At 37.6% G+C, this 27,009-nt stretch overlaps 1 protein-coding gene and 2 pseudogenes across 4 annotated transcripts in view; 1 reads left to right on the forward strand and 2 right to left on the reverse strand.

The window, feature by feature from the left end:
- Nucleotides 1-27,009, reverse strand: part of SEPTIN10 (septin 10) — a 64,586-nt gene that overhangs the window by 16,024 nt on the left and 21,553 nt on the right. For both annotated transcript variants that reach the window (XM_084872484.1, XM_084872485.1), the window contains exons 3-8: nucleotides 17,835-17,952; nucleotides 16,971-17,166; nucleotides 11,334-11,520; nucleotides 6,277-6,438; nucleotides 4,563-4,659; nucleotides 2,846-3,014 (exon numbers count right to left, since the gene is read on the reverse strand). In XM_084872484.1, coding sequence (XP_084728610.1) covers nucleotides 2,846-3,014; nucleotides 4,563-4,659; nucleotides 6,277-6,438; nucleotides 11,334-11,520; nucleotides 16,971-17,166; nucleotides 17,835-17,952 — 929 coding nt within the window. The remainder of the gene's footprint in view (nucleotides 1-2,845; nucleotides 3,015-4,562; nucleotides 4,660-6,276; nucleotides 6,439-11,333; nucleotides 11,521-16,970; nucleotides 17,167-17,834; nucleotides 17,953-27,009) is intronic.
- On the forward strand, nucleotides 13,331-13,952 carry LOC311617419 (large ribosomal subunit protein eL21-like; annotated as a pseudogene). Its single transcript has one exon. The product of its transcript is annotated as a large ribosomal subunit protein eL21-like (transcript).
- LOC311617420 (large ribosomal subunit protein uL4-like) lies at nucleotides 18,326-19,567 on the reverse strand (annotated as a pseudogene). Its single transcript has one exon. The product of its transcript is annotated as a large ribosomal subunit protein uL4-like (transcript).

Consider the following 27,009-nt stretch of genomic DNA (forward strand, 5'->3'; position numbering starts at 1 on the left):
GTAGACACTTTAAAAATACTTTTAATTTTACACAGTATTATTCACTGTTGAATCCCAAAGTAATTTATCCCCAAGTTCCTAATCAAACTCTTCACATAAATATTTAATAAGCAACTTAAATTTAATATGTCTCAAATCTCTCAATTACTACACACAACACCCCAAATCTAGCCCTTTCCCAATCTTGCTCATATCAATGAACATCACCACCATGAATCCAGTTTCTTAGGTTACAATTTGTGACTGGAGTCATCCTCAATTCTTCTCCTTCCTTTAAGTCCTTTGTCCAACAATCAGTGAGTCCTATTAACTTTCCCTTCAAATCACATATACTCAGTATGCTTCTGACAACCTCTACTCCACTCACCTAATCCAAGCCTCTACTTCTCATGCCTGGACTACTACAGTGCACCCCTAATTTGGTTTCCTCATGTTCACTTCTGAGCACATCCCACATTCTCTTTTCCACACAGGACCTGAGTATCTTCCTCCCTACCTAAGAAGCTCTACATGGGCAGGGTCTCAGTTTAATCCCACAGTGCTTACATGCCCGGTGACTAGCATCATGCTGGGCAGACAGCATACAGTTAAGTATCTGCTAAATGACTGAACTTAGAATATTACTTTAAATGCAGATTCTTGGGCTCCATCCCTAGAAATTCTGAATCTGTATCCCTTAGGCATCCACAGGTGACTGATGACCAATCCACCAGGCAACCTGAATACCGATTCTTGGAGTCTTTCAAGGCTGTCCTACTTGCTCTCACTCAGGATTTGTGTCTCACTATTGCACACAGAGACCTCTGAATTGACCCTGAAACTTGCAAGAAATAAAAGATGAAGCCTTCTTTGGCAAACATTAGAGGAATCAACTCCAGGTGACTTGTCTTCAATAGAGAACATAATTATTTTACCAAAACTGGCTCAGAACTGGAAATATAGCATTCCTGAATAGGTGAGGAAGGTATTAAGTACATAAAATGCTCCTAAGAACTAAAACACTAATTAAATCCATAGATTGAAAAACATTTAAAAATTTAATGTCATTTATTAAATCTTCCCAAAAGTCATTTGCAATAGCAGCATCAATTTAATTTCTCCTCTTCCTTTTGTTTACTATGGTGCAATTAATAATAGCCAGAAAAATGAATGAAATACAAATAATCAAAAGGAGAAAATAAAGAGTTTAAAATAGTTTAAAGATCTCATGCTTTCCTCCTGGAATACTCTGTCAACTCTGACTTAGTGTATTAACAATTATAGTTTCACTAGAGGCCCGGTGCACAAAATTCATGCACGGAGGGGGGTTGTCCCTCAGCCCAGTCTGCACCCTTTCCAATCTGGGATCCCTCTCACAATCCAGGACTGCTGGCTCCCAAATGCTTGCCTGTCTGCCTTCCTGATTGCTCCTAACCACTTCTGCATGCCAGCCTGATCACCCCCTAACCACTCCTATGCCAGCCTGATTGATGCCTAAGTGCTCCCCTGCCAACCTGTTTGTCCCTAACTGCCCTCCCCTTCAGGCCTGGTCACCCCTAATTGACCTCCCTTGCAGGCCTGGTCACCCCTCAACTGCTCTCGCCTGCAGGCCTGGTCCTCCCCAACTCCTCTCCCCTGCAGGCCTGGGTCACCCCTAACTGCTCTCCCCTGCAGGCTTGATTGTCACCAACTGCCCTCCCTGCAGGCCTGGTCCCTCTCAACTGCCCTCCCCTGCTGGCCATCTTGTGGTGGCCATCTTGTGTCCACATGGGGGCAGAATCTCTGACGATATGGGGGCAGCCATCTTGTGTGTTGGAGTGATGGTCAATCTGCATATTACTCTCTTATTAGATAGGATAGAGGCCTAGTGCATGGGTGGGGGCCAGCTGGTTTGCCCTGAAGGGTGTCCCAGATCAGGGTGGAGGTTCCCTTGGGGTGTGGGGAGGCCTGGGTGAGGGGCCTCAGGTGGTTTGCAAGCCGGCCACACCCTCTGGCAACCCAAGCAGAGAACCTGGTATCTGGGATTTATGTATCTTCTAAGCCTCCTGCTTGCTCCATGGCTGCAGCCATTTCTGTTGGAATGTTTACCTTCTAAAACTGAAACTTTGTACCCTTTAGTGGAGGCTTAGGCTGGCAAGGGCAGGTGGAAAGCTTGGCTTCCTGTTGCCAGGGAAACCCAAGCCTCCCTCCTGCTCTCTGTGGCTGTAGCCATCTTGGTTGGGTTTATTTGTATTACTCGCTCTGATTGGCTGGTGGGCATGGCTTGTGGGTGTAGCAGAGGTATGGTCAATTTGCATATTACTCTTTTATTAGATGGGATGTTTAGATATTTTTTTAAAAATGGAATACAGCAGCAGCATAAAAAATTACATTTAATGTTCATCACAAGAAGGTCATCAGGTTCTAGAATTCTTATAAGTATATTGCAATATTTAAGACACAGTCTAATTTCTGATTCCCTATAAGTACTTTCATTCTTTCTTTATATTTTCCTAAATTTAAGCCATTCTAAAACATTCATCAGGATAAAAACCAACAGTTTTTAAATTTATTTCATATGATTCCCATTTCAAATTTCCTTTATAATAATAAATATGCTTTCATTTTTTTTCAGATAAAAATCAAAACCAAATTAAAGGAGCTTTTCTTTAGTTATTCATTTCAACACATAGTGAAATAATAAGCTTTTGCCATGTGTTCTTCCTTTTATGTGAGAACTTAGAAACCCTTAAAAACAAGAAGGCTTTAAGTGACCTAAAGCACAATAATTAATCACTATCAAATGGTTCTACTTCATATTGGGAGATTTCTGAAAAAGACTTTTTCCATCCTTCTGGGTAAATAAAAAAGTATAATCCCCACTTACCTGAGAGGCTTATTCTCTGGGCCCACATCAGAAAAGCCCATTTCCTCCAGTTTGCAACGTCTGTACAGTTCATAGTGCCTTGTATGGGTCTGTTCTCGCAGATCCTCCATGTTTGTACAAATGAGCATTTCCCGAAGCTTTACAAAGTCACAGTGGTTTTCATTTTCCACTAGCCAGAAAAACAAGAAACAGGAACACCAATTTTTAATTACTGACACATAATTAGTATTTGATGAATGAATAAATGAAAGTATCTGAAATAACAAACAGGGAAATGATAAGTCTGATATCTGTATAAATAACCAAGGGAGAAACTCTTGCATAAGACACTGAATTATAGGCAACATTAATCTGATGGCCAGAAGATTTGCTTTAAAGTTAGTAGCCAATGGATAAACAGAAAATAGGAAAGAAATGTCCTATATTTTGTTTTCACGTGCTTCAGTTATTTCACTAATATAGTGCTAACAGTTTACAAAACATCTTAAGGATACTTCACATAGTACTTAAAAAATAATGTAACATCAGCACTAGCTGGTTTGGCTCAGTGGATAGAGTGTCAGCCTGTGTCCTGAAGGGTCCTGGGTTCGATTCTGGTCAAGGGCACATGCCTGGGTTGTAGGCTCGATCCTCAGTAAGGGGCATGCATGAGGCAGCCAATCAATGATTCTTTCTTCATCCTTGATGTTTCTATATCTCTCTCCCTCTCCCTTCTTCTCCGAAATCAATTAAAAAATATTTTTAAAAAGAAGTAACATTATTTCACTTCAAATTAGTAAATTCTGTATACTCAAGAATCCCATCTCTGCATACTATCAAATTATTTTGATACAAATGCCACATTTACAATCTTGAGTTAGACAGTTAATAAACTGAAATGTTCCCCCTACGTTTATAGTGACCAGAAAACCACAAATAAGTATGTTACTGTTTAAGTATAATTGTTTTTCAATATTTTTATGCATTAAAAATGTTTAATTTTCAATATTTAAATTCATTATAAAATCTGTCAGTTTAATAAAAAATATTGGGAAATCAGTTCTAGCAATTAACATTACAAGTAAATGAACCAAATAGTTCTAATTACTTACTCATTATAATGTTAAATAAATCCTAACATATTTTTAGTTGGCTGACTGGTTTATTTTGGAAATAGTTGGCAATACTTTGTAGTAAAAAATATGTAAATTTGTAAGATAGCTTATTATGACCTAGAATTACCTGGTAATTAGTTTATGTATCATGTTTACACACTGTTATTTACATTCAAATTTTTTTTCAAAGTGCCTGACCAGTGTGTCCCACCTTCTGCATGTCTTGGTGCATCTGAGCAGGTAATGGGGATGCTCTGCCTGGCCTCTACAGACCTGGCTAATAATGAGTCACAACAAAAAATAAGTATCTCTGTATCCAGCCCACATGGCTCAGTGTTTAAGTGTTGATCCATGAACCAGAAAGAGTTTGATTCCCGGTTAGGGCACATGCCGAGGCTGTGGGCTCGATCCCCAGTGTGGTGAATGCAGGAGGCAGCTAATGAATGATTCTCTCTCATCATTGATGTTTCTATCTATCTCTCACTCTCCCTTCCTCTCTGAAATCAATAAAAATGTTAAAAAACAAAACAAAACAAAAAAAACATCACTAAAGAATGCATTAAGTGCAACTTTGAGACTATTGGGTGACATAAATATTTCTCATCCTCGTTTATCTCATTTACCTTGTACAATACCCCAAGGGTACTGGCGAGCTTTGACCAGCTTATTTCCAACTTTTACCTCATCCATACTTCCTACAACAGCAAATGGCAAATGTCCCTGGAAAGAAGCCACAATATCAATTACATCTCAAACCAGTATGATAAATACTAAAACAGTTTTATAAAAATAACATAAAATTAGCAAATTTATTAAAATCAAATAATCTATTATATTATGCTTCAGATTTTAAAACTTGACTATATATATATTTAGTGTGCGCCTAGATATATACTATTAATATAAAATATTTACATCCCAAATTAATGCTAAATACAGAAAATGTTTCTGAATATTAGAGAAATGAGAGATTACTATGAGCAAGAAGATACAACCCAAACTAAAGATAAATCGATCAGACTGGAAAACTAGCTTAAGTAAGGAGAAAAACAAACTTATTTGAAGAATAGTTTACTGCTTTTTAGAGAGAAAGAAAGGAAAAGGGTGAGAGACAGAAAAAAAACAAACATCCATGTGAGAGTGCAAAATCTATGGGCTGCCTCCTGCAAGCCTCCCTACTGGGTTTTGAGCCTGCAATCCGGGCATGTGCCCTTGACCAGGAATTAAACTGGCAACCTCCTGGTGCACGGGATGATGCCTAATCAACTCAGCTACACTGGCCAGGGTGGTAAGGAGAAAATGTTGAGCAAACATACAAAAGGTAGATTTAGAGTCAGTGAGCAGACTGGTCTGTCTAAAGTTAAGGATTAATATAGGGGAAAAGACAGATGTAAAAAATATTAAGTATTATATTTAATATTTAATCATTGACATTAGTCTCTTAATTGTGTCTTTCTGAAAAATTATTCCAGATGGACACAGAAATAAAATTAGATGTAGAGACAATATGACTCATAAGAATTAAGATCACTTACATTTATATGTCATTTAAATTAATCAGGTTTTTATATGTTTGGTTTTAAGTAGAGTAAAATAAATGGGAGTATGAAAAGCCAGAAAAGGGAAAAAAGAGAAATGGAATGAACAGTTATTGAATGTCAAGATGTTGGCAGTGCATAAAAGTTGTATCCTCTCAACAACCCTTAAGATAGGTATTATTAATCCCACTTTAAGATAATAATCTAGGAAAGGGGAGGTTAATAACTTCCACAAGAATATATGGCTAAATCTGTCCAACTCCAAAACCCATGATTCTTCAAAATATAAGCCAATATTTTAAAGATTTGGAAGCCTGAAGAAAGTAATATAAATAACTGTCTTCAATTATAGTAAACTAAAGGTTATATGAATGTTATTATGTATTTGTGACACTACAAGAGAGAATGAGCTTAAATACCAGATCAGACAGATCCCCTTAAAGATTTTAAGATTCTGAAGTATCCAAAGGAAGGTGTTTTTAAAGACAGAGTTGAAAGGTATCTTTAAGGCAATTAAAGCATCTTTAAGTATTGTTCCACAAAAGGAGTATCCAATCTCACAATGTATCATTTGATTTACATGAAAATGTGGAAGAAAGAAAACATGCTAAAAAAATATAGGCTCATTATACTTTTTTCAACTCCAGAAAACAAAACATTTTCCTACACTGGACTTTTTGAAAATTCACCTTTAGAGTCTTTTTGGTAAACCTAAGTGGAAATATGTTAGTAGCAATGTTATCTATAAGTTACTTTTTTTCACATATAAAACAGTTGTAATATTCAATTAAGAGCTCACATTCATTGAAGCATTGATTTTAGCAACAGTTTCATCATCTGTAGGGAATTGGTATATCTGGACACCATTGCTGACCAATTCACTCATAAGCTTGATCTTAAACTTCTGTAATTCAGTTTTAGAAATTGCATCTGCTTTGGCAATCACTGGTATAATGTTCACCTATTAAAAATAAAGAAAAAAAAATCTCATAATTGAAGATTTATCTAAAAATATTTATATTTTATGAATTTTTTACAGAGAAAAAGGGAGAGGGATAGAAAGTTAGAAACATTGATCAGCTGCCTACTGGAGATGTGCCCACAGCCAAGGTACATGCCCCTGACTGGAATCAAACCTTGGATCCTTCAGTCATAGGCCGAAGCTCTAGCCACTGACCCAAACAAGTTAGGGCAAAATTTATTTTTTAATCCTTCAGTTTCTGCATTCAAAACCACTAAGTCTCTGAGAAATTCCCTTAATCTGGATTAGGGGATGGCAAACTATACTCTAGCTCATTGCCTGTTTATAGAAAGAAAGACTTACTGCTCTGGCTGTTATGACTAAATGGCTAGAGAACCGGCCCTCGCACCAAAGGGTCATTGGTTCAATTCCCCATCAAAGGAATGTACCTGAGTTATGGGAGACAACCAATGGATGTGTCTCTCTCACATTGATGTTTCTCTCTTTCTCTCTCCTCCTCCTCCTCCTCCTCCCCACCCCTTCCACACTAAAAATAATAGTCAAAATATCTTTGGGGGAGGGAGGGAGGGAGGGAGGGAGGGAGGGAGGGAGGGAGGGAGGGAGGGAGGGAGGAAGGAAGGGAGGGAGGAAGGAAGGAAGGAAGGAAGGAAGGAAGGAAGGAAAGGAGGGAGGGAGGGAAGAAAAAGGAGGGGAAGGAAGAAAGGAAGGAAAGAAAAGAGGGTTGGAGGGAAGAGGAAGACAAAGAACAGGAGAGAGAGGGAGAGGAAGGAAAGAAGGAAAGAACTTATTGGAATACAACTAGGCCTACTCATTTACTTATTATTTACAGACACTTACATGCTACAATCAGAGATCATGTGGCCTAAGAAGCCTAGTGTTTACTACTTGGCCCTTCACAGAAAAAGCTTGCTGACCCCTGACCTAGATTAATGTTTCACCTGAATTTCCGTTTAAAAATCTCACATTTTCTTCTCTCAAAATCTCTTACAGTCCTATCATACACAAATAAGTAACATGTATCATTAAGTTGAAACCACCTGATTACTTACTAATATTTTATTTTTTAATAATCTAAGCACTAAGTAATTAGGATGATTGATCCCATTTGAAATTGTGAAACAGGTTGTTTCTCCTTCTGACTCTCATTTCAACAGTTCCCTTTCCCCAAAGAATCTATCCAACCTGTGCCTCATCAGCAGTGACTCCTACCTAGATGTTAAAGGAAGGAAATTTTATGACCAAATAAAAATGTTGGTAACTCAAAGAAATAACTTTCTCAGCATTATCTGAAGTCCTATCACCAGCCACAGAGAAAGGGATCTTGGGTCATGAAGGCCAACAAACTTGTAACAAGCTAATTCTGTAAGATTAATGTTACAATAAAAGATGGATGTCTATACAAATATAGGGGTGCATAAGTTTTTTTTTATTTTGGTTATTTATTTACATGGTTTGTTTTTAGTGAAAAACTTCAGGCTAACTAGTCACATGTGTCAAGAGAGTGAGATATCAATATAATTTCCAAAATGAAAATGAAAAGTAAAAATCATAATTTCTACTTTATTCCTATATTTCTTTCTCGTCTCCAATTTCACAATGATTTATTGGTATGTTTGGATTTATTAGTCTTAAATACGGAAGTGAAAATTTTTCTAACTATCCATGAAATAAATGACAGAAAACTTTCCAACATGTTGGTAAAAATAGATTTTATGTTAAATTAGTCAGAGTACAGTACATAAAAAGTTGATGTAAAGTTCAAATCGATGTACTTAAATATTCAATAAATTATGCCAAGTTACTAACTTACATAATTGCATCCACAATAAGTGCAGAAAGCGGGCTGCAGCATAAGTGGTCCAAAGTTAAGCTTTTTGACTAATAAAAGTGCCTGAACTTAGGTTTTTCAATTGCCAAGGCATCCATTTCAAAGGCATCAAATTTTAATAAATATATTGCTTGGTATATGGCAAAGCTACTAGCAAAACACCAGTAAGGAACCAGGCTTCCAGACCCATGAAGTTTCCCTTTTAGATAGCCTGAGCTACCTAAAGAACTGACTCACATCTCTAATTCCCACACTCTAATTCCCACTCTTAGGCTTTACGTTCACCAACAAAGAGCAAACCGACAAACCCGAGAGACCCCATTCTTGAGCCCTAATAAACACAGAGTTCCAGGTTTGTACTCCCTTCTTTTCTCTCTTCTCCTGATCTCCTATGTGGTCCTTGGGTACCTTCCAGGGATCTGTAAATCTTGTTCTTCTAAGTTCCCTGATGGTTTCTTGCCAATTTGGATCCTGAGATCATAATAAAAACCACAAGAACTGGCCCAGCCAGGATACAGACTCTGGTGGTGGTGGTAGCGGGTGGGGGATGTCTGTGGAGCTCATACCATGAATAAATACAGTCGGAGGAGTACCTTCGGCATTTCTAACCACGAGCATCACCATCAATAGGCTTGAGGACACACAGAGACCAAAAGATAAACCTAATTAGTATTTGTACATCAGGGGGAGGGGAAGTAACATGTTCCACATTGAAGGTAAGATAAGGTAGGTTTCCATGTGAGCAGTGGAGTGTTCTGCTTTTAGGAACAAAAGACAAACTATCAGTTTTAATTAATCTTCACATTTGCCCCTTGAGATCACCTCTTTTTAAAACTCCCCAGCTTTTATTTTAGAGATGAAGAAATTAAGGCTCAGAGGGCTAAAATAACTTGCCAAAGAACACATAGCTATTAAGTGACAGAGCAGATATTTAAAACCAGCCTTTCCTGACACCAAATTCCATGATCTTTACACAAACTACATCATGTTGCTTCTGTCTAGCTAAGGCAATGTTGCGCACTCTTACTTTTATGTTCCCTTAATAAATATGAACTTCCATATAATCAGACTAAATAATGAAAAATAAATAACTAAATCAGGGGTCTTCAAACTACGGCCCGCGGGCCACATGAGGCCCGCAGAGGAGTCTGATCCGGCCCGCCAGGTTTTTTGGGCAATGAGCGCAGCCGAGGTGTTACAGTAGGAATTAGTAGTTCATATAGTCCGGCCCTCCAGCTCTCTGAGGGACCGTGATCTGGCCCCCACTTTAAAAAGTTTGAGGACCCCTGAACTAAATGGTTACAAAGTCTGGTCAGATGAACAGGCTATCAAATAAGCTTCATCAAATTTTCGCTAAAACCAGGAGCCTTCAACTAGTGAAACGTAGATTATCTATTCACCACTACTTCACTGGTAGGCCTTCATGCTTTCCACTCTTATCTACATAGAAAGTAGTAGTGCCCAGAATGACCTTGCTTTCTGAATACTATCTCATAAAATAACTAGCCAGGATAATTAAAGCTAAATTTCTCATAATATTAGAGATTACAGAAAATTTCTAGTTATTGTTTTAGTATAAGACAGTAGTCTATAACCACCTTTTAAACAAACAAACAAAAAAATCCTAAGTGAGTTAATTTGTGAATAATATTTTTTATAGATCTCTAAATTTATATATGTCCTTAGCTCAAAAATTCAAAAATAGTTGTTGTTTTTTTGTATAGTGCACATTAAAACACAATTTACTATAATATATGTTAAAACATTACATCTAAATCTTTGTCAATGAACTTATCATAAAGTAAAATTAGTGTCAAATAAATTCCACATTTAAAAAATATAAATGACCCTTCCACCATGTGAGGCTACATTGAGAAGTCTGCAACCAGAAAGATGACCCTCACACAGCCATGCGGGCACCATGATCTTGAACTTCCAGCCTCCAAAACTGAATTCTACCAGGACCTTGGGTCGTAGGAATTTCACTATACAAGAGAAAAGAACAGTCCTGGATGTATCCTGTCTATCTACACTCTGGCTCTTACAAAGCACCAATGGTACAAAGATTCTAAATAGAAGTTTGTGTTATTGATCAAATGTGAAGAAAGGGATTTTCTGTCATGTGTGCACACCCTATTTTTACTCTACCTCGATTTTTTTTTAACATGATAAGTTCTTAGAAGTTTTGTCATAAAAAATAAATAATTTTAGCAAGAAAAAAGTTAGTTTTCTACTTGTGGAAGCTTTTGCAAGCCCAGGAGAGAGGCCTCAGAAAACATGAAACCTACTGACACCTTGATTTCAGCCATCTTCCAAAACTGTGAGAAAATTTCTGTTATTTCAGCCACTCGAAGTGATGTATTTTGTTATAGCAGTCTAGCAGACAAACTAATAAACTATGTCTTCTAGCAATTTAACTCCTAGGTAGGGAACTAAATATTATGTGACCACGCAAAAATGTGTGCATTAGCAGCATTATTCAGGGTAGCCAAAACCCAAATATCCAGCACCTGATAGAGAAAATATGACATATCCATACCATGGAATGCTATTCAGTAATTAATTAAATGGAAAGGACTACTGATAGGAATTTTAAAAGAAAATGAAAATAAATTCTCATATTCTGACATACAATTTAATATGAAAAAAGAACTAAAGTTGCCCTAGCCGGTTTGGCTCAGTGGACAGAGTGTCAGCATATGTCCTGAAGGGTCCAGGTTCGATTCTGGTCAAGGGCACATGCCAGGGTTGTGGGCTCCATTCCCAGCAGGGGCCGTGTTTCTACCTCTCTGAATTCAATAAAAATATGTTTTTTTAAAAGTGCTACTACTAGCATTTAAAAAAGAACTAAAGTTTTATGTTAATGTTATTTCTTTGCGTCTAATCTTCCAAACTAAATTTCTCTGGAAAATAAGCTAAGATTGAAACTTAGCAAACATTTAAAAAATGCAAAGAATGAAAGTTATGCATATATTATCATAAAGGTATTTTAATAAGTCAAAATAAATATTACAGCAGGATAAGCTTATTCCTCTTCCAAACCCACCTTGCTGTCAAGGCTCTTCATGGCTAAGAGGTCCAGTGTCTTCAGAGAGTGGCCTGTTGGAGAGATGAAGTAGAGGCATGCATGGACACGAGAATCATGGTAGTTAAAGAGAGAACGCTTGATCTTCAGTTCTTCCTGGAGATAGGCCTCAAACTGAGCATCTATGTAGTCAACTATTGGTTGGTAGCTGGAAAAATAATTATTTAAATATTGAATAAAACATATTCATGTGACCTTAATAAGATATCTATAAAGTTTGAGATATTTTCACCAATTAATAAACATTCAATATCTATACAAGGTAACTTTAGTATTAAATTGTGCAAAACATGCACGTACAAAGGTAGTGCTTTAAGCTGTTTTACAGAAATGATATTGAATTGCGTTGATTCATTCTCACATTCTTTCATACAATGGACCCCTTTCTGACAAGGTTCCCACACTTGCCTGAGTTATTGATATTATCCTTTCACTTGATGTGTGCCTTTCTTCCTTAATATGTTCATGATTTTCATGCCTTACAAATATGATTTAAGAAGAAGTCATGAAATTTTACTTTAGTGTCTATTAAGTTATTGATACTCATGCCTTTTCTCAGTTAAATAATATGCCATTCCATAGTAAATTGCCCTAGGTTTCCATTTCCAGTAAATTGCAGTATCACTTTTCTAATGAAATGAAAGATACTGGCTTAAAATAGAAAAACCACCTCTTAAAATATCAAAGTACTTATAAAGTGATAAGGAACTAACCATTTTGACTTATTAAAATTGAAAAGAATATACAACCTGGCTGGTGAGGCTCAGAGGGTTGAGCATTGTCCCCTCCCATACACTGAAAGGTTGCTAGTTCGATTCCCAGTCAGGGCACATTCCCAGATTTCGGGTTCAATCCCCAGTAGGGGGCATGCAGGAGACAACCGGTCAATGTTTCTCTCTCATTCATGTTTCCCCCCTTCCACTCTCTCTAAAAATTAATGAAAACATTTTTAATTGAAGAGTATGTGGAAACTGAGAAGTAAGCAGAGGCAAATCCAGCCTGATGTCTGTTTTTATAAGTAAAGTTTTATTGAAATATAGCCACATTCACTTGTTTATGCACTTTGGCTGCTTTTGTACTATAGTGGAAGGGTTGAATAGTATAAATAGAAACTGTATGTCCTTCAAAGCTTGAAATATCTACTATATGGCCCTTTAAAGAAAAAGTTTGGTAATCCCTGCACTAAAGTATCAGTGCTAGTTTTGTCTTAAAGTTATTTGTCAATCTAATTCTTGGGCTTTGCTCTGAAGGACTTATAAGATGAGAAGAAATAAGAAAAGTTCAAGACCCATACAAGGTGGAAATCTATTGAGACTGCCTCCTCACATAGAGCTGAGATCCTAAAAGCCTAAACCTTCAGGGTAAGAATGAACTAGAATAGATCTACATTTCCTACTCTCTCCCCAAGAAACTATAGAGAAGGCTGCCTGGCATGAAATGAAGTAGGAAAAATAAAAGGAAAAGAAAAAAAGACCCATCATTGAGACCTTATGGCCCATGGCGGCCCTGGTGGAGCACAGGTGCACACTGCCTCTCTGATTCTGGAAACCTAAAGCCATGAAACAGGTTTAGGGATCTTCAGAGTATTAATGCCCAGAGGGGTTTAACATAAGCAAACACAAATCTGTTCATAGCAAGATATGTTCACCTTAGATCTCAAAGTATCTCTGCAAATAACTTTTCAAAGGCCATTAACTACAATAAAATAAAAAGCACATGAAAATAAAAAGCACAATGAATGAAAACCAGAGGAAAAAACAAACATCAGTAAAGTAATTGCAAAATTTTAATATACTGGAATTATAAGATAATTATAAGTAGAGATAAAAGAAACAGAAATAAAAGGCAGCTTAAACATATGTGCTTGGAATAGTAAAGTATAACAAGTGATCCTACAGATATGAACCACACAGAGTGTACACACTTGAAAGATTAATAACCAAAATTAAAACGTAATGGATTAGTTTAGTAACAGGGCTGGGAAACTTTTTCTGTCAAGGGCCATTTGGATATTTATAACATCATTCTAGGACCATACAAAATTATCAACTTAAAAATTAGCCTGCGCTTCTTTTCAGCCGGAACCGCCATCTTCCAGTAATTCATCAAAATGACTAACACAGAGGGAAGGAGGACAGGCCCCCCGCTATATGTTCTCTAGGCCTTTTAGAAAATATGGAGCTGTTCCTTTGGCCACATACATGCGAATCTACAGGAAGGTGATATTGTGGACATCCAGGGAATGGGCTGTTCACAATGGAAGGCTCCACAAATGTTACCAAGACAAAACTGGAGGAGTCTACAGTGTCACCCGCATGCAGTGGACATTATTGTGAACAAGCAAGTTAAAGGCAAGATTCTTGCCAAGAAAATTAATGTACATATTGAGCATATTAAGCACACTAAAAGCCGAGATAGCTTCCTGAAACATATGAAGGAAAATGATCAGAAAAAGAAGCCAAAGAGAAAGGTACCTGGGTTCACCTGAAGCACCAGCCTGCTCCACCCAGAGCAGCACCCTTTGTGAGAGCCAATGGAAAAGAGCCTGAAAAATTAGATTTAGAAAGCTTAGAAACCTAACCTGACTGAAAACAAGTAAGAAATGGCGGGCTTTGAAAATGACTTCAGGTTTTCTCACTGAGCAGAATATTGTCAAATACTGCTGCAGTTAAATATTTTACTCTTTGCTCTCCCTGTGTGATCTATAATAATAATATGCTTTGTGTTGATATTTACTGCTGTGTTGCTGACAATTACCTGAAAGAGAAGTTGGGGTGCTTCACTAGGCTGAAAAAAGTTTAGCTAAATCAGAAAGCAGGCTAATTAAGCAAGTTTATTCTCTCTCTCTCTCTCTCTCTCTCTCTCTCTCTCTCTCTCTCTCTCTCTCTCTCTCCCCATATGTGTGTGTGTGTGTGTATGTATGTATGTGTGTGTGTGTGTGTGTGTATATATATATATATGATTGAGTTGACTCATGCATGCACGATACGTATAAAGCTCTTGCTAAGACCAGATGTGTTTCGATCTGTCATTGTTGATCGTGAATGTGGCTGACACTTTTATTATAGAGAAAGGGTGAATAGCGATATTAAAATATTTCTTCTAATTAATTTCCTTTCAATGTGTACAAATTTGTGCACTGGGCCACTAGTATAATAATAATGCCTGTGTGGTTAAGAAAAAAAAAAGATATAAAACACATGCCATGATAAGTCAGAAGGGTGAGTTAATGGAGTTTAACTGGTCAAAATTCCAATTTATTATTTACGTGAATCATCAGGAACAGTATAAATATCAATTTATCTTAAACTTTGATTAGGTTAGATATTATGTTTATAATTTCTAGAGTAACACCTACAAGAATAGAAAAGCAAGAAAGAATAAAGAAATAAAGAAATAAAGAATAAAGAAATATAAACAAAAAACACAAAATCCCCTAGCCAGTCAACTCCTGCAGTCCCTCCTGGCTGGCCAAATGGCCCCAATCGGCCCCGATTGCCGGTCAGGCTGAGGGACCTCACCCATGCATAAATTCATGCACCGGGCCTCTAGTATAAAATAAACTTAATTAGACCTGTTTTCTGACCTAGCTAAACTTTTTTCAGCCCAGTGAAGCACCCCAACTTCTCTTTCAGGTAATTGTCAGCAACACAGCAGTAAATAACACCAAGCATGTTATTATTATAGATCACACAGGGAGAACAAAGGGTAAAATATTTAACTGCAGAAGTATTTGACTATATTCTACACAGTGAGAAAACCTGAAGTCATTTTCAAGGTTTTTGTGATCACAAAAGTGGGAAGTAAATGAGGAGAGCTCAATGATTTCCTCAGAGTATTGCCTGGAGACAAGTTTCCAGGGCAGAGCACAGAAGAGAGAACAGAGCTCGGCCAACTCTATGACTGGAGAGATAAAGACAGCAGTTAGGGGAGGCTAACATAACTAGAATTTGTAGCCAAGAACATTAGGAAAAGGAGCTACACCAAGAGGAAGCAATGCAGGTATGGAGTGGGCCTGCCTGGTTTTAGCAAAGCCCTAATCTGTATGTGCACATGCATACAAGAAAAGCACTCAAGACTCTGATCTTCTCCTGTATCTAATCAAAATTGTACATTGAAAAAAATCAGTACATTTTATTTTTTCTATGTAAATTTTACAGCAATAAAACATTTAAAAAGAAAAAAAAGGATTAGAAATATAAATGTCACTGACTATCACATACATAGAAAATCTAAATATTAGAAGTGAATAATTATAATTAATTAGAGAATTTACAAAAGTTTCTATATGTAAAACTGGTATTTCTATAAAATATTTCTATGTAAAATGAAATACTTTTAAAAGATACCGTGTATGAGGTCATAAAAAATACCCAAGATCCCTATATAGAGTATTATTTTAAAAATTAATATGATTTAAAGTAGCATGTCACAGGCCTTTGCCTCAGCCACTGATCTGTTTCTTCCAAAAAGCAAAGAAATAATTTTTTTGAAATTTAAAGCAGAACACACAAATGTGCTGAAAAGGCTAATATAAGTTACATAGAGTCAATTATGCAAAATATTTTCTCTCTAAAGCAAACTTTAGGAAATTACTCCTAATAATGAAAATACATACATTTCAAAAAAGAAACAAAAGAACAAAAGTTATTGCTTTACCCCAATCTATTTCTCCCTTTCTTAGTTTAAATTTCATACAGAATCTATAATCAATATTTATAATAACACAAGAGAAATAATGACATAATATAAAAGAGAAATTTCATTATCAAACTTTTCCTATAATGCATAATAAGGTACTTGGCTAATTTGGTTAGAATTTCACAAAAAAATTAATGCACCATGGATTTGGCCATTTATATTTGCCACTAATAAGCCATGGGCACAAATCCTTGCACCAGTAGCTCACCACCCTCTGCCCCACACTCCTGTATTCCCATAACTTTCTATCCTGCCCCCTCCTCTAGCTCTCCGCTGCCCACTTGTAGGAGTTCACTGCCATCCTCCTGTAGCTCTCAGCCCTTTGCCATGCCCTCCTGTAGCTCCCTCTGTCCCCCTTCCCCTTCCTCTCATAGCTTGCTGCCCTGCCCCCTCCTGTAGCTCTCCACCGCTCTTTGTAGTTCGCTGCCCCACCCTCCTGCTGATCTGTGACCCAGTCCTTATGTGATCGGTCATTACACGGTCATTACATGTTCTGTCATTACGCTTCACGGCGTAATGACCATTTGCAAATTACATCTTTATTATATAGGATTATATGACTTATTGCTTTTCTCCCCCTCACTGAAAATAAGTCTTGCCTGAAAATAAGTACAAGTCACTTAAAATACACTATATTGGCGAATCAGAAAATAAAACTATTTTTGCTGAAAGACATTTTAATAATGTAATTCAAATCATTCTAAATAAATTAGATAATCAAATATAGAAATGTCAATTATTAGTGAGAATAAAATATTGCTTAATGTTTTAAAAAATTAAAAGTCTGCGAGGCTAAGATATGGATTTCCACAGTAGAGTGTCAAATCATAGTTCATAGGGCAAGAATGCAAATGTTCTGAATTAAAAAAATTTGTTTTATTACAAGAAAACATGTACCTCTCTTCTTTGTTTATTTGGTCACCAAATCCCACTGTATTCACAATGGTCAATTTCAATCGAACATTACTTTCTTGAAGTTCATATGTCTGAGCTTTAAGTCTAACATGCGGGCAAAAATGTGAGGATTCGTGGTCTTCAAAATTAGTATTAAACAATGTATCAATCAATGTTGATTTTCCAATTCCAGTCTCCCCTGAAAGAAAAAAAATGTATATCTTCACAGGTGCACAGAATGGATGCGAAAAAACATAGAATTATAAACTCGTAAAGTGGTTTTAAGGATCCCAAATATTTCAAATATTTCAATGGCTTAGTTGTCCACGAAAGAAATACATATATGCTAAGGGTGGTCCACTAAGTCATTAGCAGAACATATAAAAATGAATAAGTAAGATAAGTTACTCAGAATGTTGAAGTACTGAAATGTTTAAAGAACAAACAAAAAAGTTAAAGTATTACAGCTAAAAAATAAATAAAACTCATAGAATTTAAATAAGTGAAAAATATCTGTGATCATCTCAAACTGATAACATGAGCACCATACAGCTTACAATAATTAAATGAGCACTAACCAGTTTGGCTCAGTAGTTAAAGCACCGGCCTATGGACTGAAGGGTCCCAGGTTTGATTCTGGTCAAGGGCATGTACTTGGTTACGGCACATCCTCAGTAAGAGGTATGCAGGAGGCAGCTGATAGATGTTTCTCTCTCATCGATGTTTCTAACTCTCTCTCCCTTCCTCTCTGTAAAAAATCAATAAAATGTAAAAGAAAGGAAGAAAGAAAGAAAGGAAAAAAGAAAGAAAGAATTAAGTGAGCACAGGGAATATGAGAACAATTTAGAGGAAGAGTCTGGCACTTACCAACACAGAGAATATTAAAACAGAAGCCTTGCTGAATAGATCTGTTGACCAGCTGATCAGGCAAACTCTCAAAACCAACATGGCCAGACATAGTTAAAGAACGGATATTTTCTCTTTTCTGCCAAAGAAAAACAGCAATGATAAAAATGAAACTTTTACTAAAATAGGATGTAAGCAAATTTGAAAGAATAAAAAAATCAAAGACACTAAAGATTTTATGACCATTATATTTCCTCAAGATACAACTGATTTAAGTAAATTTGTGAGAAATATGTCCAGATCCTTATAACATAGTTCTTCTCTTTATATAATGAATCCATCATTATTTGTAACATTGAAATATTTGATTTCCAAAATAGGAAAATACCCATGAAGTCATTAAAGATGACCACCACATGTTTACATAAGTTATATATTTTTAATAACATTTTAATTATTTTTGCCTTTGATCAGGTTTTTATTCAAATTAGCTATTCAAAGTGATTTAACTTTTATGAAACAAATTTAAATTTATGTGCAGGCCTCTTTTCTTCTGTGGTAGGTTTCTTTTCTGTGGGTTTCTTCTCAGCTGCCGGTTTCCTGGTAGCTGCAGCCTTATTTCCCACCAAAGGTTTCTTCTGCTTCATAACGGCAAGGCCTTCTTTCCTTCCTTTCCTACACCACAGGCTTCATGCCTGGAACCCCCTTATCATCTGATTTGGCCTGGAGAAGACTGGTGTTCCGGTGCACCAACTTTGCACATGGGTTTAGCTTTAACATGATTCTCAGATTTGTCAGGGGGTTCTTCTTTAGGACTTTGCGCTGAATTTTCTTACATAGTGCTCAGAGTGTTCTTTGGATCTACGGGATTTTCAAGATTCTGCTCAGGTCTGTATTGAGCAATGTGTGCATGGAAGGTTGTAGTTACTCTTGAAGGTGACAGCTTCACACAGTGCCATACAGATTATCTAAAGTGCGGAAGGCACTTTCAGTCCAAATGAAGACATAGCTCACATGCTCACCAGGAGCAAGTTTCAAAATATTCTATTTCCTTAAATTAAGCAGAGTAATTCTAGGAAAGTTTCTGAAGGCTTTGATATACTGTTGTCTACATTATAGATGATGCAAGGTCCCCTGCCCTGGATATGATGATGATTTCCCATTTTGCCCTTGCCAGCTCTCATTAGCTGAGAGGTATAGACCTTTTTAACATCCTCCCAGCCCTTAAGTTCCTTAAAAAATAAATCAGCCTCCTTGGTCTTCTTGTAGCATTCAACTTTATCTTCAACCACCAAAGGAAATTCAGGAACTTCTTCAATATGATGACGTTCAGACATGACTAGCGCTGGCAATGCCATGGCATCCACACCAGAGCAGATGGCATAGCACTTCTATGTTGTGTTCACTCTATGGTGCTAATGACACCAGGTGTTTTTGTTTGTTTGTTTGTTTTTGGTGCAAATGTGGTGGCCCCATGACACATATTTCTAAAAGCACCCTTTGTAGAACAAGAAGCCCCACCACCTCAAACTCTGGGAATTTGAGCCATAGCTCTGCCAGTACCTCAAGACTCCATACTGGTTTAATGACCTGCCATTTCACTGACCACTAACAGCACAGGACTGTCTACTGTTTTTGCATAAGTTGATGAGAACAAAGTCCACAATATCTGGTCGAAAGGGAGCCTTGAACACAGTACGCAAAGTGACATTTTTGCCAGATAATTTCCCCTTTTTGGAGTACACTAACTGCATGGAGAGCAGAAGGTTACACTCCTCTCAACCCAGTGGCTCCCACAGAAAAAGGGACACTTTAATTCTTATGTTAAAAAGTTAAGTGAAGCAGCTGCCAGGCTGGGAGCGGCCAGGCCCGGAGCAGCGGCTGCCAGGCTGGGAGTGGCCAGACCCGGAGCAGCAGCTGCCAGGCTGGGAGCAGCCAGACCCAGAGCAGCCGGGTCTGGTGCGGCCAGGCCCGGAGCAGCAGCTGCCAGGCTGGGAGCGGCCAGGCCCGGAGCAGCCGGGTCGGGTGCGGCCAGGCCCGGAGCAGCAGCAGCCAAGTCCAGAGCAATTAGGTCAGGAGCGGCAGTGGCCAGACCCGGAGCAGCTGGTTGTGGAACGAACCAGAGCAACAGAGGCCAGGCCCGGAGCAGCCAGGCCCAGAACAGCTCGCTCCTCGCCTGCCCCCGCCCCAAGGCTGCCTCTCAGACATGGCTGGAAACTTTTGCGGGAACTTGAGGGTCTGCTGAATCAGGTGATGAAGGCTTAGATCTGGATGTGTTGAGTTAGTATAGCGCTGGGGTGTTGATCTGTGAGTGCCTTGGGTGGGGCCTGGATGAGGTTGGTTGACCTATTTGGAAATGTCTTTTGTGTGAAGTGTATCATTGGGCATGTGGAGGTATTATTGATATGAGAAAATGCTAAGTAACTGATTTACTATCTGAAAAGGGATTTACTATCGGGGAAAGGGAGGAAGAGACTGAACATAAACTGTGCACCTATGGATGAGGACAATGGGGGATGGGGAGGGGGTGGAGGGTGGGGTGGGAGCCTGGTGGCGGGGGAAGAAATGAGGAACCTTTGTAATAATATGAACAATAAAGATTGATTTAAAATAAATAAATAAATAAATAAATAAATAAATAAATAAAAAGAAAAAGAAAATGGGGATATAAACTGTTAAAAAAAAAAAAAAGTTAAGTGAAAAAAGTACAACACAAAATTATAGCTATAGTTCTAGCACCCAGTAATGGCAGAGTAATTATATCACACTAACCTCCCAGTTAATAATTATAATCAATTTTTTCAAGGAACTGGAGTGCAATCAAAGGTTGACAGACACTGAAGGGGAGACTCTTGAGAGAAGGAAACTATATAAGGTGAGATGATACTTACTACATTTTTCCCTGAGAGTACTGCCTAGTCATTGCCATACAAAAATAGAGCTCAACATGCAAATGGCAGTCTTACTGGGTTGACAAGTCAGTTGAAGATAAGGGCATGTGAAAAAAAATTCCAGAAGAAAGGATAGAGTCCTAAATCAGCAAATACACTTCCCTCAAATCCTTGGCTGACTGTTGAACCACACATGTATAGGAGAAATACAAAAAGCATAGCAGGGGAGAAATGGGAATGGGGAAAAGCTATGTGAAGTGTTCAAGAGAGCTTGAATTTTAAGTCTATAAATTAAAGGAGCTTGTTAAACACTTTAAGTGTTTTTACTAAAAATCTGTATTAGCCACGTGTTAGGAATAAGAATCATTATCCCAGAAGTCAGAAATGCTCACTAGTATAAAGACACGACTGAAGAAGACCTGCTCTAATAATGCCTAAACAAGGGCTCAACATAATCAATGTGATCAGCTAGTAATTTGCATGCTAGAACAAAGGTCAACACTCTTCAGAAGAAAACAGCGCCCAGCATCTCCACAATGTATCATTCACAGTATTTCTTTTACAAATAAAAACTACTATTTACGAAGCAAAAAAAAGTTGATTCATAGTCAAGAAGGGGGGAGGAGGGGGAGTCAACAGAAAGAGATCCACAAATGAACCAAATATTGAATTACCTAATAAGAACATTAAAATACCTATGATAACCATGCTAAAGGAGAAAAATTTGTTCTTTTCCACAAAACAGATGGATTATAAGAGATGACATCACATAAAATTATGACATTTGAAAGCTCCCACAAAAAAGGAGCAACAAACAGAATTCAGAGAATGGCAAAAAGCAGCATATGAAATAAAAAGTTACTGAGCTGTATTAAAGGCAAAATCAAACTGATAAAATTCTCTCATGGAAGAAATAAAACTATAACAGAGACTCAAAAAACTGGAGCAATATCAAATGATTAAACATACCTATAATTAAAATACCAGATGATAAAGAAGGGGCAGGCAAAGAGAAAAGCATCTAAATAAAAAATACCTAAGTAAAGAGTAATTGAAAATTTTCCAATTTTCTAAACATGAACTCGGAGATGCAAGAATTTCAGGAAACTACAAACAGAAATATGTAATGGAATGCACAAATAGGCATATCAGAACTGTTTAAAAATAAGGATAAAGGAAAACTTTATGAGCAAACAGGTGTGGGAAACATATTACAGACAAGTAAAACATAAAATGACCAGTTTTCCCATAAGAAATAATGCAAACCAGAAGACAATAGAACAAAATCAATAAAATGCCAAAAGAAAAAAAATGACAACCAAAAATTCTATATCCAGTAAAATATCCTTTACAAATGAAGGCAAAATGAAGACATCTTCAGAATTTAAGAAAATTCTGTGTAAGCAGACCATACATATATGAGATGTTAAAAGTTCTTCAAGAGAAAGAAAAATGAGCCAAAACCAGTTTGGCTCAGTGGATAGAGCATCGGCCTGCGGACTGAAGAGTCCCAGGCTCGATCCGGTCAAGGGCATGTGCCTTGGTTGCGGGCACATCCCCAGTGGGGGGTGTGCAGGAGGCAGCTGATCAATGATTCTCTCTCATCGATGTTTCTAACTCTCTATCCCTCTCTCTTCCTCTCTGTAAAAAATCAATAAAATATATTTTTTTAAAAATAGATTGATGAACCTCTTGCCAGGCCTATCAAGAAGCAAAGAGAGAGGACCCAAATAAACAAAATCAGACATGAAAGAGGTGAAGTAACAACAGATCTCACAGAAATACAAAAGATTATGAAAAATACCATGAACAACTCTATTCCAACAAAATGGACAACCTTGATGAAATGGACATATTCTTAGAAAAATACAAGTTCCCAAAACTCAACCAAGAATAATAATAAAAAAAAAAAAACCTCAATAGACTGATAATACCAAAGAAATTGACACAGTGATCAAAAATCTTTCAGCAAACAAAAGCCCTGGTCTGGTGGATTTACAGGGGAGCTCTACGAAGAATTCAAATAAGAACTAAAACCTATTCTCCTCAAACTATTCCAAAATATTCAAGCTCTTTCTATGAAGTCAGCATTACCCTAATCCCAAAACTATTGTAGATAAAGGCACCAGGAAAAAAGAAAACTACAGGCCCATACCCTTAATGAACATACATGCTAAAATCCTCAACAAAATTCTAGCTAATTGGATTCAGCAATACATTAGAAAGATCATACATTATGACCAACTAGGATTTATTTGAGGGATGCAAGAATGGTACAATTTCATAAATCAATAAATATGATATATCACATAAACAAACTGAGAGACAAAAATCACGTAATCTATCAATTGATGCAGAAAAAGCATTTGACAAAATCCAACACCCTTTCTTGATAAAAACTCTCAGCAAAGAGGGAATAGAGGGATCATACCTCAAAATAATAAAACCCAAATATGACAAACCTACAGCCAACATCATACCCAATAAGCAAAAACTAAAATCATTTCCCCTAAGAACAGGAACAAGACAGGGATGCCCACTTTCACCAGTCCAGTTCCACATAGTACTAAAAATGCTAGCCATAGCAGTCAGATAAGAAGAAATAAAAGGCATCCAAATTGGAAAAGAGGAAGTAAAACTCATTATTCACAGTTGACATGATACTGTATATAGAAAACCCTAAAAACTCTGTCAAAAAACCGTTAGAATTAATAAATGAATGAATTTGGCAATGTAGCAGGATACAAAATTAACACCCAGATCTATGGCTTTTTTATACACCAATAATGAACTCACACAAAGAGAAACTAAAACAATTCCATTTACCATTGCACCAAAAAAATTAAGATACCTAGGGATAAACTTAACTAAGAAGGTAAAAGATCTGTACTCTGAAAACTATAGAACATTGAAAAAAGACAGAGGAAGACATAAACAAATGAAAGAGCATACCGTGTTCATGGATTGGTAGAATCACCATCATTAAAATGTCTATACTACCCAAAGCAATGTATAGATCAATTCAATCTCCATTAAAATACCAACAGCATATTTTACAGACCAAACTAAATTGTCCAAAAATAAATCTGAAATTAAAAAAAAAAAAGACTCCTAAATAGCCACAGCAATCCTGAGAGAGAAGAACAAAGTTGGAGGGATCACAATACCAGTTATCAAGCTATATTACAAAACCATGGTTCTCAAAACTGCCAGGTAGTGGCACAAGAACATACATATAGACCACATGTGTCAAACACAAGGCCCGCGGGCCAAATCCAGCCCGCCAGGCCTTGCAATGTGGCCCGCACCGCGCTGTCATCACTGCACTCCGCTGTCAGTTTATGACATTGTCAGTTTATGACTGTTCAGTAAACCATTCGGCCCGCAATTTAGGCTGGATTTTAGATTTTGGCCCCTTCTCTGATTGAGTTCGACACCCCCAATATAGACGAATGGAACAGAACATAGAACCCATAAATTGACCTCAGCCATTATTCTCAATTAATATTTGACAAAGGATGCAAGAGCATACAATGCAGGTAAGACAGTCTCTTTAATAAATGGTATTGGGAAAATTGGTCAGATACATGGGAGGGAAAAATTAAACTAAATCACCAATTTACACCATACACAAAAATAAACTCAAAATGGGTAAAGGACTTACCAGGTGTACCAGTTAATAATGTGGATTTTGTGATCAAAGAAAACACAATAATTTCAAGAGAAACATCAAAAGTGCTTTATTCAAAGTAATGTCCATCACTAGCTACACATTTCCCCCATCTTTCAGGTAATTTGTGAATACCGTCCCAATAGAACTTTACTTGTTTAGAGGCAAACCATTCAGAGACCCAATTTTCACTTCTTTGTATGTTTTGAAGTGCTGCTCAGGGGAAACCAAGATGGCGGCATAGGTAAACACCTAAACTGCTAACTCGCACAACAATTTCAAAACTACAACTAAAAGACAAAATGAACATCATCCAGAACAACAGGAAAGCTGGCTGAGTGGAAATTCTACAACTAGAAGGAAAGAGAAAAGCACACTGACACTCAGAGGAGCTGCAGAAGGCAGAGGTAAGGAGACGTGCAGAGAGGGTGGGCAACTGAGTATGTGGCTGGCTTTCTCAAGCGGGAAGGAGACAAAAGCTCCCAAGTGAGCTGAACTCTAGTTCCAGGTGAGACTCTGGGGTCCCAGAATCACTCATTGAGAAAATGGACTGTTTGGCAGCGGTAGAAACTCGAGGGCAGCTTTCTCTCAGAGGTGCTTGCAGCAATTTCCATGGGACTCTAAGACCCAGAGGCCTTTTAGGGCGGGGCTGACGGGGAAACCAATGCTGTCTGCTCCACCCTGAAATGCCGTCCCAAGGATCCTCCCCATCCAAGCTGAGTACAAAGGCTTTTGCAAGTCTTGTCTAATAAGGGTGACTCCAACACAAAAGTTCTCCCAGCATAGACACAGCTGATCTTCACAGCCAATTGGCCTGGAGGCCAATTCCTCCCAGTGATACCAACAACAATCAAGGCTTAACTACAACAAAACTGTGCACACAGCCCTCAAAGGGGTGCACTAAGAGTGTCCACCTCAGGTTACTGGGGAGGCTGAGCCACTGGGCCCTATAGGACATGTAGCACACAAAGCCACTCTATCAACACAGTGAAACAGCCAAAATGCGGAGACAAAGAAACAGATCACAAATGGAAGAAATGGAGGAAAGCAAACAACTGGATATAGATTTCAAAATCACAGTTACAAAGTTTTGCAAGAATTTTCTAGAAAAGGCCAATAAATTTAGCGAGACCCTTGAGGATATGAAAAAGGACCAACTAGAAATTCAGCATACACTGACTGAAATAAAAAATGTTATACAGATATCCAACAGCAGACTAGAGGATCACAAGGATCAAGCTTGGCTTCCTCTATTGCCACGGAAACCCAAGCCTCCCTCCTGCTCTCTGTGGCTGCAGCCATCTTGGTTGGGGTTAATTTGCATACTTGCTCTGATTGGCTGGTGGGCGTGGCTTATGGGTGTAGGGGAGGTAATGGTCAATTTGCATATCACTCCTTTATTAGATAAGATGTTAACCCCTTCAGAAACTTGACATATGAAGTTTTGAAGCTTGCTGTCAATACAACAAAATAGCATACGTATTAAATCACATATATATATCAATATATGTGTAACTTCATCTATTGAAAAAAATCCACATTATTAACTGTAAGAGAGGAAACCAAAAAAATCTTAGAAGACTCCATAGGCAGCAAAATATCAGACATATATAATAGCTATATCTTTATGGATACAGCTCCTAGGGTAATGGAAACTAAGAAGAAAATAAAAAAATCGGACTACATCAAAATAAAAAGCTTCTGCACTGCAAAAGAAACCATTAATAAAACAACAAGAAAACCCACTGTATGTGAGAACATATTTGCCAATATTATCTCTGATAAGGGTTTAATCTCCAAAATTTACAGAGAACTCATACCAACTTAACAAAAGGAAGATAAACAATCCAATCAAAAAATGAGCAAAGGACCTAGACACTTTCGAAAGAAGACATACACAAGGCCGAGATATATGAAAACATACTCAAAATCACTAATCATCTGAGAGATGCAAATCAAAACAACAATGAGGTACCATCTCACCACTCAGAATGGCTATCATCAACAACTCAAAAAACAAGTGCTGGCAAGGATGTGGAGAAAAAGGAACCTTGAACACTGCTGGTGGAGATGCAGACTGGTACAGCCACTGTGGGAAAAAGTGTGGAGATTGCTCAAAAAATTAAAAATGGAACTGCCAATCGACCCAGTAATCCCAGTGCTGAGAATACTAGTATATCCCAAGAAACCAGAAACACCTATCACAAAGGACATATGCACCCCTATGTTTGTAGCAGCACAATTTACAATAGCTAAGATTTGAAAACAGCCTAAATGGCCATCAGCAGATGAGTGGATTACAAAACTGTAGTACATCTACACAATGGAATACTATGCTGCTATAAAAAAGAAACTTTTACCATTTGCAATAGCATGATTGAACCTGGAAAGCATTATGCTAAGCAAAATAAGCCAGCAAGTCGGAGAAAGATAAATATCACATGATCTCTAATATGTGTGATATAATGAACAACATAAACTAATGAACAAAAGTAGATCCAGAACTAAGAAACACTGAGCAGGAGTCCAACCTCAGAGAGAAGGTGGGGGGTAAGAAAGGAAGGGTGGTTAAAGATCAATCAAAAGACTTGTATGTATGCATATCAGCATAATCAATGGACAGGGACACTGGGGT

The sequence above is a fragment of the Pipistrellus hanaki genome, assembly GCF_964339955.1.
Source record: "Pipistrellus hanaki genome assembly, chromosome: 2".
NCBI classification, from domain to species: Eukaryota; Metazoa; Chordata; class Mammalia; order Chiroptera; family Vespertilionidae; genus Pipistrellus; species Pipistrellus hanaki.